The sequence below is a fragment of the Mizuhopecten yessoensis genome, unplaced genomic scaffold (genome assembly GCF_002113885.1).
Source record: "Mizuhopecten yessoensis strain PY_sf001 unplaced genomic scaffold, ASM211388v2 scaffold7147, whole genome shotgun sequence".
Taxonomy (NCBI): domain Eukaryota; kingdom Metazoa; phylum Mollusca; class Bivalvia; order Pectinida; family Pectinidae; genus Mizuhopecten; species Mizuhopecten yessoensis.
Window position 1 is genome coordinate 773,175 of NW_018406904.1, and position 11,449 is coordinate 784,623.

Here is an 11,449-nt window from a genome sequence, read left to right on the forward strand (position 1 = left end):
CGTCCTGCGGTCGTAAAGCGGCTCGTCTCCGTTCGGGAAGCGTGCGTCCTGCGTTCGTGCCACAAAAAGTGGATACTTGGGCGTAATTCTAACTGTAGCACACGTATCTCATTTGACCCCGATCACGAGTACCGACAGAGACAGAATACGCCGTGGCTATCTCAACAGTTATCCCTTTGGGGGCCGCATAGCAAAATCTAACTAACCAGTCACTTATCCTTTTCTTTCGCATAAAAATATAGAAACACAAAGTAAACTCTCTCCAATACATGCCTATTAACATAACAAAATAAGTTCATATGTGTTCCAACTCTGACAAAGATACTAACGAGGTTAATAGTTTTAGATATTTATTCATAACATAAACAGCATTTCTGTTGATTCCATTTCGGCTTTAACTGGCTATTCGGAAGAATATATGCACCGTACTAACTGATAGGGCAGTTATTTTCTTCTTTGAATACTTCCCACCTGTAATAATGATTCCATAACATATTCCTTGAGCTATCTTTTGACCATTTGGCAACTTTTCGCTTCGTAGCTGACGCGGTGACGGTTCCATCACACGGCTAGACATTTTGTTTACAATGAAATGGCGTGCTATGCGCATGCGCTAGTAGAGGGAAATCCATGAACAAAACGTTGGTCAGACAGGTAGAAATCCCGATGATTATCTTAAAATTATTCATTTTTATGAATATATATCAGCCAAATCTTATGAAGTATTTGAGGAAAAAAAAGACAAACAAAATATACACTTACCGTGATGCCCCTTTAAAGGTAAAAATGAAAACAGCCTCAACCTATACGTCTAGATCTATCAGCCCATACCTAATTCCCCCAAATGGTTTAGCTCAACTCTCCTCTGACAAAACTTCAATACAGGTAGTGCAAGGATAACCTGTTAGGGTCAGGTAAAACAAAAACTAGGTGATCATTGACCAGACTGGACACGTGCTAATAACAATAGAGGGATATTTTATTATAACATATAATAAATATCATAATTATATTGTTTAGGTAAAAGTGAAATCAGTGATGTTTGGGCAACACCCTCAGGCCTACAGATATATTAGAACTGCTGGCTAGGGGAAGCAAGGTTCAACTTTTTAATGAGAAATTCATATACGAAATGGAGGAAAATCTTCAAATATATTTGGGTCAGAATGATTTTGGACACAGAAAAAAGGGTGTTGCTCAGGCCACTATAGTGTAACAACCCTGCACCCGCTGCTATATTTAATACTTTATATTGATACGGATTAATTTGATCTTATTCGAGTTAATAAGGCTTTATGACTTGTGCAACGTACATTTAACAGAAATGTAAATAACATGTATGCTATTTTCATTTCTTAATTTTACAATTTTTTGTAAATACACTGGAGAGGGTAAATTATCCGATGTATCAGTCACCTAGGAAACTGCTAATGATCTGTTGTATCAGTAACACAGGAGAGTGTAAATACATCGGAGAGTGTAAATTGTCTTAAGTATCAATAGTATAGGAAACTTCAAATGGTCTTTAGTATCAGTAACCTAGGGAGCGGTCAGGAATTTAGAATTAGTTATCTAGGAGGGCGTAATTGTCTGTAGTATCAATAACCTAGTGACATGGACATGATCCTGAGTATCAGTTACCTAGGAGATTGTCAGTGATATCTACTATCAGTAACCTAGAAAACTGCAAATGATCTTTTGTATCAGTAACATAGGAGAGTGCAAATGATCCTTTGTTTCAGATACCTAGAAGAATTTTGATGATCACAAGTATCAGAAACCTAAAGTGTAAAATATTTCTAGTATCTGTAACTTTGAAGAGTGTAAATGATTTATAGTATTAGTTACCTAGGAGAGAGTAAATGATCTAATTCATCAGTCACATAGAAACTGCAAATTATCTTTTGTATCAGTAACATAGGAGAGTGTAAATACATTGGAGATTGTAAAAGATCTTTTGTATCAGTAACCAAAGAAACTGAAAATCGTTTTTAGTATCAGTGACCTAAGAGAGTATACATGTACATTATCTCTAGTATCAGTAACCTTGGAGAATATAAATGATCTTGAGTATCTATCATCTAGTAAACTTCAAATGATCTTTAATATGAGTGACTCAGGAAACTACAAATGATCTTTTGTATCAGTAACCGAAGAAACTGAAAATCCTTTTTAGTATCAGTGACCGAAGAGAGTGTACAATATCTCTAGTATCAGTAACCTTGGAGAATATAAATGATCTTGAGTATCCATCATCTAGTAAACTTCAAATGATCTTTAATATGAGTGACTCAGGAAACTGCAAATGATCTTATGTATCGGCCACCTAGGACAAATGAAAAGGATATTTAGTATCAGTAACATAGGTGAGTGAAATGTATTTCTAGTATCAGTAACCTTGGAGATAATAACTGATCTTATGTATCAGTAACCTAAGAAAATGCAAATGATCTGTAGTATCAGGAACCAAGGAAACTCCAAGGGATCTTTAATGTCAGAAACCTAGAAAACTGCAAATGATCTTTAGTATCAGTAACCTAGGAAACTGTAAATGATCTTTAGTATCAGTAACCAAGGAAACTGTAAAAGGTCTTGAGTGTCAGTAACATAGGAAACTGCAAATGATCTTTCGTATCAATAACCTAAGAAACTGCAAATGATCTTTAGTATCAGTAAACTAGGAAACCAGTAACCTAGAAAAATGCTTATGATCTTTAATATCATTAACGTAGGAAACTGCATGTGATCTTTAGTATCAGTAACTCCAAATTATATATGGTATCAGTAACCTAGGAAACAAGTAACCTAGGATCATGATCTTTAATATGAGTGAATCAGGAAACTGGATAGGATCTTATGTATCGGTAACCTAGGAAAAATGAAAAGGATCTTTAGTATCAGTAACCTAGGAAACTGTAAAGGACCTTTTGTATCAGTAACTAAGGAATCTGACCCAGAGTTTCTACCAACATGTTCCAAACGAATCGTTATACAGATTGTTTACATGTTTTGATGACTCAGAATCCTTGAAGACTGGTTTCCTATGATACTGATACTATGACGTCATAGATAAAAGGCGGAAAAAAATGTATTAAAGTGTCCCGATTGTATTTCTGCAGTTTCAAGAGAGCTGCTTTGTCTTTTTATCTGATCTCTGAGAAGTGTCCTCAGAAAATCTGAATTATGAAGTAACTTTTTGAATAATATGAAAACCCATTTTATTTTATTTTGGGAGTTATCTTCTTTCAGCATCTGCCACTTCATTGGAACAGGAAAAAACGAAAGTGACGATGGGCTCAATATGGTCTCATGGTACCAGCATAGAGGAAGTAGATGGTCCAGACGTATCTAAATTAGATAGAAAAATTAAGATGATATGGAGACAAGATCGAATTCGCATTACCAAACAAGACAACGGACAGGTAGGAAGCAATTTCAATGGCTGGCGAAAACCTGTTTCGAAATTTGCTCGAAATGAAGGCATACTTGCTGAACACCTTCGAGAGAACGTTTACACAGGAGAATACGATATATCCGACGGGCTTTGGCAGAAATCCTGCGGAGTTGTAGATGAAATAACGCGATTCTTTCATGTAACACTGAAGAAAAACACTTCAAGGTATTATCCTTGCATCAGTTTTGGAGATTTTGTGAAGCAGGGTAGCTCTCGGGAGGGTTTGAAAATTGGACAACCCGACGAGTTTGATATGGTTCTTCCATTCACCATTGAAGGAGTTGATTTACACGCTGTTCCAGCTCTCGATAAAAACGGAGAGCTTATTCCGGCACACATGAAACTACAGATTTCAGATTACGCACAGATTCAGAATGTCAAGAAAGGAATCCTGTACCAATCGCTAAGAAAGAACGGCGTTTTTGAAACGTGTGGCTCTGATCTATTTCTTAACGCAATGTGCTTCCAGACGCGGGTTATATCATCCATCATGGAAACCACCATAGCAGAGATACAGAAAAAAATCGACGCAAAGAACAGGAATCAAGCTTGCTCTTTTACTCTCAGTAAAACCAGCGTGTTTCCTCCCACGTTTAGATTCAAAATAAAAATTAAAAGTGATGATGATTTTGATGAGCTCTCATATGGTCAAAATTTATTCTGTCAATTTGAAAGTCGCAGCGCTGCAGCTGCAACTCCAGTCTGGAACGCCTCGTACAAAGTAATTGAATTCGATATTGTGCCGGGGCTGCTACTACAAACCGATTCTGTCCCTAATCCAGACAGCTGGTGGTTTTCAATGACATGTAACAGATACGCCGTCATGAAGTGGATCCACAAAGGACGTTACGCAGATGATTATCCTGAGCCGAATCTGCTTTGGAGGGAAAGCTCATGTGGGTACGAGAAGCATATAATCGATGCCAGTAGTATGAACCAAAGTGACGTCTACATCCTGACAGCTTGTAGGATATTAAAGGCCTACTTAGACGGCTTGGGAAACTCCTCACAGCTATGTAGTCTTCTAACATCATACCATATCAAGAACATTGCGATCCACTGTATTCTTCTTCAGCTGCACGCTTCTGGCGTCAGGGTGGCTTTGGGATACCTAATTGCGTTCCTGGAGATAGGTCTTAAAATGGAGTTCTTGCCACATTATTTCTACGGAAATCCTTACATTTCCAGCATGTTTCCGACATTATCAGCCAACGCCAACCAGAGACGTCTCAACCTGTTTAGAAACATTCCTCATGACCACTTTGCACAAGCCATACTTTCACTGAGGCGGATGAAAGCCGATTTATACGGCTTGTTCACCGAATGTAGTTACCTTGGTAACCATCAGAGCATCGATTCCTTTCGGAAACTCTGCACTCTGTATGATGAAGACACAAGTGGCAGATGCCTGCTGATGTAAGTCTTAACTGATGCAGACATTGATTGGTAGCAATGCTCATCAAATAGGGAAAGACGGCTTTTGGACAAGGAAGTGTGCATGAGCATGAACAACTGATGAAGTTGATTCCNTAAGGAATCTGACCCAGAGTTTCTACCAACATGTTCCAAACGAATCGTTATACAGATTGTTTACATGTTTTGATGACTCAGAATCCTTGAAGACTGGTTTCCTATGATACTGATACTATGACGTCATAGATAAAAGGCGGAAAAAAATGTATTAAAGTGTCCCGATTGTATTTCTGCAGTTTCAAGAGAGCTGCTTTGTCTTTTTATCTGATCTCTGAGAAGTGTCCTCAGAAAATCTGAATTATGAAGTAACTTTTTGAATAATATGAAAACCCATTTTATTTTATTTTGGGAGTTATCTTCTTTCAGCATCTGCCACTTCATTGGAACAGGAAAAAACGAAAGTGACGATGGGCTCAATATGGTCTCATGGTACCAGCATAGAGGAAGTAGATGGTCCAGACGTATCTAAATTAGATAGAAAAATTAAGATGATATGGAGACAAGATCGAATTCGCATTACCAAACAAGACAACGGACAGGTAGGAAGCAATTTCAATGGCTGGCGAAAACCTGTTTCGAAATTTGCTCGAAATGAAGGCATACTTGCTGAAAACCTTCGAGAGAACGTTTACATAGGAGAATACGATATATCCGACGGGCTTTGGCAGAAATCCTGCGGGGTTGTAGATGAAATAACGCGATTCTTTCATGTTACACTGAAGAAAAAAACTTCAAGGTACTATCCTTGCCTCAGTTTTGGAGATTTTGTGAAGCAGGGTAGCTCTCGGGAGGGTTTGAAAATTGGACAACCCGACGAGTTTGATATGGTTCTTCCATTCACCATTGAAGGAGTTGATTTACACGCTGTTCCAGCTCTCGATAAAAACGGAGAGCTAATTCCGGCACACATGAAACTACAGATTTCAGATTACGCACAGATTCAGAATGTCAAGAAAGGAATCCTGTACCAATCGCTAAGAAAGAACGGCGTTTTTGAAACGTGTGGCTCTGATCTATTTCTTAACGCAATGTGCTTCCAGACGCGGGTTATATCATCCATCATGGAAACCACCATAGCAGAGATACAGAAAAAAATCGACGCAAAGAACAGGAATCAAGCTTGCTCTTTTACTCTCAGTAAAACCAGCGTGTTTCCTCCCACGTTTAGATTCAAAATAAAAATTAAAAGTGATGATGATTTTGATGAGCTCTCATATGGTCAAAATTTATTCTGTCAATTTGAAAGTCGCAGCGCTGCAGCTGCAACTCCAGTCTGGAACGCCTCGTACAAAGTAATTGAATTCGATATTGTGCCGGGGCTGCTACTACAAACCGATTCTGTCCCTAATCCAGACAGCTGGTGGTTTTCAATGACATGTAACAGATACGCCGTCATGAAGTGGATCCACAAAGGACGTTACGCAGATGATTATCCTGAGCCGAATCTGCTTTGGAGGGAAAGCTCATGTGGGTACGAGAAGCATATAATCGATGCCAGTAGTATGAACCAAAGTGACGTCTACATCCTGACAGCTTGTAGGATATTAAAGGCCTACTTAGACGGCTTGGGAAACTCCTCACAGCTATGTAGTCTTCTAACATCATACCATATCAAGAACATTGCGATCCACTGTATTCTTCTTCAGCTGCACGCTTCTGGCGTCAGGGTGGCTTTGGGATACCTAATTGCGTTCCTGGAGATAGGTCTTAAAATGGAGTTCTTGCCACATTATTTCTACGGAAATCCTTACATTTCCAGCATGTTTCCGACATTATCAGCCAACGCCAACCAGAGACGTCTCAACCTGTTTAGAAACATTCCTCATGACCACTTTGCACAAGCCATACTTTCACTGAGGCGGATGAAAGCCGATTTATACGGCTTGTTCACCGAATGTAGTTACCTTGGTAACCATCAGAGCATCGATTCCTTTCGGAAACTCTGCACTCTGTATGATGAAGACACAAGTGGCAGATGCCTGCTGATGTAAGTCTTAACTGATGCAGACATTGATTGGTAGCAATGCTCATCAAATAGGGAAAGACGGCTTTTGGACAAGGAAGTGTGCATGAGCATGAACAACTGATGAAGTTGATTCCTATTGAACAAGGGGACAAAACTAAAAATTGTAATGTATATTGCTACACGTGACTTATTACTACAAATGTAAATGTATGTGATTGTTTATTGTAGTATTATTTCACTAGCATGGGGGTATATTGTAGAATAATTATAACAGTAGATGGTGTATTGTTTAATTCAACTTGCAGATTATACATTGTTGTATACCTTTACTAGTAGGTGTAACATTGTCATATCGTTTTGCCAGTTGATGGTACATTGTATCTTCTCCCATCTCTTGGTATGAAAGACACACGTGCATCATGTGGAACATCACAATGCATGGGTGCACTCACTGACCTGTACTTTTATGACGTCACAATGAGATAACGGGATGTTGCTATGACGTCACAATTGAAAGTGCGTCAAAATAACGTTTGACTGACTGGCAATCCTGCCGTTTGCAAGTGACAACACCCTCAAGACAATATTTTGTGTAAAGGCTTGCCCTGTTTGTCATTCCACGGATGTTTTAATGGTATACTTATGGTATACCGTACTTTTTCTGCTCTTTCAAAATACAGTTTGTGTAATCGTTATTTTGTAACTTTGCCATATTTAGTGTTTTCTATGTACAGTTTTGCCAAACTTTCGGTTAGAACGTGGAAGAAAAAGCGGCAATTGTTATGTATGTATGAGGGATATGGATAATCGACCTTTTGGAGCAGAATTCCGTATAAGAACCTCAGCAAATCTTCGGTTCTGACCCATCTTCTATACCTTTAGGTAGGATATCAATATCCCACACACTTATATATGATAAACTCTGTTAATCATTTTACAATCAAATGTTATATTATAAACACTAGTAGGTGGTATGTTATGGTACCGTTATACTGGTTGATGATATATATTGTATTATAACTTTACTAGTAGGGGTATTGTGAATATAGTGTTGCCAATATATGGAGTATTGTATGATTTTACAAATAAATAGTGTATTGTATAATTTTATAAATAGAAAGTGTATAGTAGTTTACCTCACTATCATGCACATAAATAGGATAGAAATGCCACAACCAAAGGAACATGTTTATGTACAAACAAATAATGTACACAAAAATGTGATCTATCGCTCCTAACTGTACATAACTTACATATGATGTTCTTACATAGCTTACCGATTTCTTTGATAGAGATGTTTAGTTGCCATCTTGTGACAAAATATCAATTTCTTTAGTTCTGACCCAATTTTGGAATTGGTCATGCTATTTGGAACAGCGCATCACGGATTTGTTAATACTGAAAGTATTTAACTTGGAAAGATTATTTATATGACCACAATAAATGAAGATCAATTACTTTAACTGGAAAATGTAATTCAGCACAATAGATTGAAATGACGTCAAACTTTGAAAAATGGACTGTCCGTTCGAATTTGCCATACAGAACTATATATACAGCAGAAAGCACGATCAAAAGTCGGCTAATTTTTCACGCTAGATTATTGTTGTCATCAGATCTCGCGGAGTGGCGGCGGTCGCCTCCTGTGTATGTAGTTGCTTATATCGCTTAATGGAATCTGAAAATTCAAATCAAATGGAAGCCAACACGGACGGAATTCAGTTTTTCATCTTGAAATGAAATTCAAAAAATACCAACGGTAAACATTGATAGTATATTAGCGAAATAATAAAATAAAATGTCATCAGTTTGACAAGAGGCTTAAACTGTGATATTTTGCCAGATTATGAAAACAAAAGATAATTAGAATTAGACAATAATGTATGATTTCAATTATTATTGGAAATAAAGGCTTATCTATCAGAGCACCTGGGAGTGTGACCTTTTTGTTGATTAACAATGCCTGCCTGTCAATGCTAATTGCTTCTCTATCCTGAAATGATTTGGTGTAGACTTTGTGTTCGAATCATCCAAATGTATGAACACTGTTGGAGCTATTTTTGCTCTATTTAAAAGTTATGACTTTCTTAGCTGCAGTGTGACAACAGTATAAGTTTCAATATATAGACTTTGTTGACACAGGGCTTGGTGTGTTCGGTTTCCTTTCCAATAACCTAAATGGAGTTCTGGATGGATGCTTCAGTTTTTAGTATACCCGATAACCTACGTTGAGTTCGAGATGTAGGCTTCAGTTTCTAGCATGCCCGATTACAAAAGTAATGTTCCGGATGGAATCTTCTGTTTTGAGCATGCCCCATAACTAAAGTGGAGTTAGGGATGTATGCTTCAGTTGTTTTAGTATACCCGATAATCCAAATGGATTGAAGGATGTAGGCTTCAGATTTTAGTATACCCTATAAACAAAGTGGAGTTAGGGATGTAGATTTCAGTTTTTAGTATACCCGATAAACAAAATGGAGCTAGAAATGTAGATTTCGGTTTTTAGGGTATCCGATAACCAAAGTGAAGTTTGGGATGAAGGCTTCAGTTTTTAGCATGCTTTATAAGGAAAGTAATGTTCGGAATGCAGGCTCCAGTTTCTACCGTGGTTGATAACCAAAGAAGAGTTAGGAATGCAGGCTTCTAGTATGCCCGATAGCCAAAGTTGAGATCGGGATGGTGCTACGAAACGTTTAGCGTGCCGGATCATTTAAAGCAGAACTATTGTATACTTACACAAGTCTATTGTATAGTTACACAAAATGAATTCTATAGTTACACAAAAAAATGTATAGTTACACAAATTAATTGTATAGTTACACACAAAACATTTTTTTTTTTTATAATTGTATCCTTTATTTGATAAATAATGCATATTTTACCATTTTGAACAAATACAGATTTTATGGTGAAAAACTGTTTTGAAAAACGAGACGCATGACACCGAAAGGAAGCATACTCCCTTAAAAGTTACAGAAAAAAATATACACACAGAATTTAACATTATATTAGCTTCTGACATGCTTGTTTTAAATGATGTTAGACTCTGAATAACTTAGACACTTTACTTCTCATTCACAGGACGTATAAGTGTATAGACGCCTGCGTTCACAGGAAAACGAGAAGCCTGTTTTGACATTTAACAGATGAAATTTAGGTGTTAAAATTTAATGAGGTATATTGTAAATGTTTTCAACCCCAGCCCGATGTGGTAGGATATCTGATCACTGCGTTAAGTGGTACTGGCCTTTTTCACTTGCTCTTGCCAAAAAAATGTTACGATGCATTCAAAATTATCAGAGCAAGGTGAAAGTGAAAAACTCATTGGTAATTTAGACTGAAATATCTTATTAGTACCAGAATATATGAATATACATCCCTACGTAGACCATGAATAGGGTAAGACAACGTCAGATAAACACACTGTAACACTGTAACACATTGTATATCTATGATTCGTATTTATAGTGTTACAAATGGACATGTTTAAATATTGTAACTGCGGTAATAAAACTATTTTTAAAAATATGCAACTTAATTTCTTCATTTACCATTCATAGTACGACCTTCAGGAGGGTAAAAATCGATTTATAATATTCCATTCGTTACATTGATGTTTATAGGTGATATGTAACATATGAGGTGTGCGATAGGAGGGAAGCGATATAGAAATTACACAGAATATATGCAGTGACGTGAATTAGTGAAATAAAAAAAACCTGCATTAGTAAACAAAGAAATAATAAAAAGGACATGGCGAACCATCAACAATGGAAACCAATTTCAAGACATCGAAGGAAAAGGAGTTATCATGCACCTATTTAGCAATTGAAGGTAATACTATGTCCTCCAGAATAGTAATAGTTTATAGCACCACATATAGCAGCCGTCGTGATCTTTAATGGCGGTATTCTTTACGGTCAGCACGGTCAGTCCAACTCTAAGCCAGCGGTGTCGTAAAGGCTTTGTCTATAACTAACTGACCACATAATACATTTCCTGTACCGCATCTCGTTTAAAACTTGCACACATTATTCTGCTTTCCCTATCTTTATTGGATTGTCAGTTCATGTATTAGTGATTTAAAATGACAATTTAACGATTTGCTAAATTGTCCTCAACTTCTATTGGGATAGTGTTTTTTTTTTATTTACACAATATTATATTTTTTTTGTGATTCATATCCGATACACCCTGGCACATACAAAATTCGAGACATTCGAGACTGATTTTTTTCTAAATCGTTTGTAAATTTATGAGCATTGCATTCTTGAAAATCACTTCTATTTCTAGACGTATATAGTTTCGTGTTCATTTGCACATTTCAATATTTAGCGATCGTTAAACAGACTCACTGCTTGTACATCATTTATTTTATCAATGAAAGTGTATATTCCTTTTTATAATTGTTGCTTTTGATCGTTCAAATCATCGCAAATGCCTTTATCTGCAAAAATAACTTAATTACTTAATTGCATATCATTCCTCTTCCCTATCTATATATCGTTAAAAGATAAAACAGCGAAGAGTAAACAAAAAGTTGAACTCAAAATCGA

The 11,449-nt window shown here is 36.9% G+C and overlaps 1 protein-coding gene across 1 annotated transcript in view; it reads left to right on the forward strand.

The window, feature by feature from the left end:
• The window catches only part of LOC110453163, a 32,661-nt gene that overhangs the window by 12,958 nt on the left and 8,254 nt on the right, over positions 1-11,449 (forward strand). The window contains exon 2 of the mRNA XM_021502015.1: positions 3,250-4,892. Within this exon, the coding sequence (XP_021357690.1) occupies positions 3,291-4,874 (1,584 nt within the window). The 5' untranslated portion in view covers positions 3,250-3,290 and the 3' untranslated portion in view covers positions 4,875-4,892. The remainder of the gene's footprint in view (positions 1-3,249; positions 4,893-11,449) is intronic.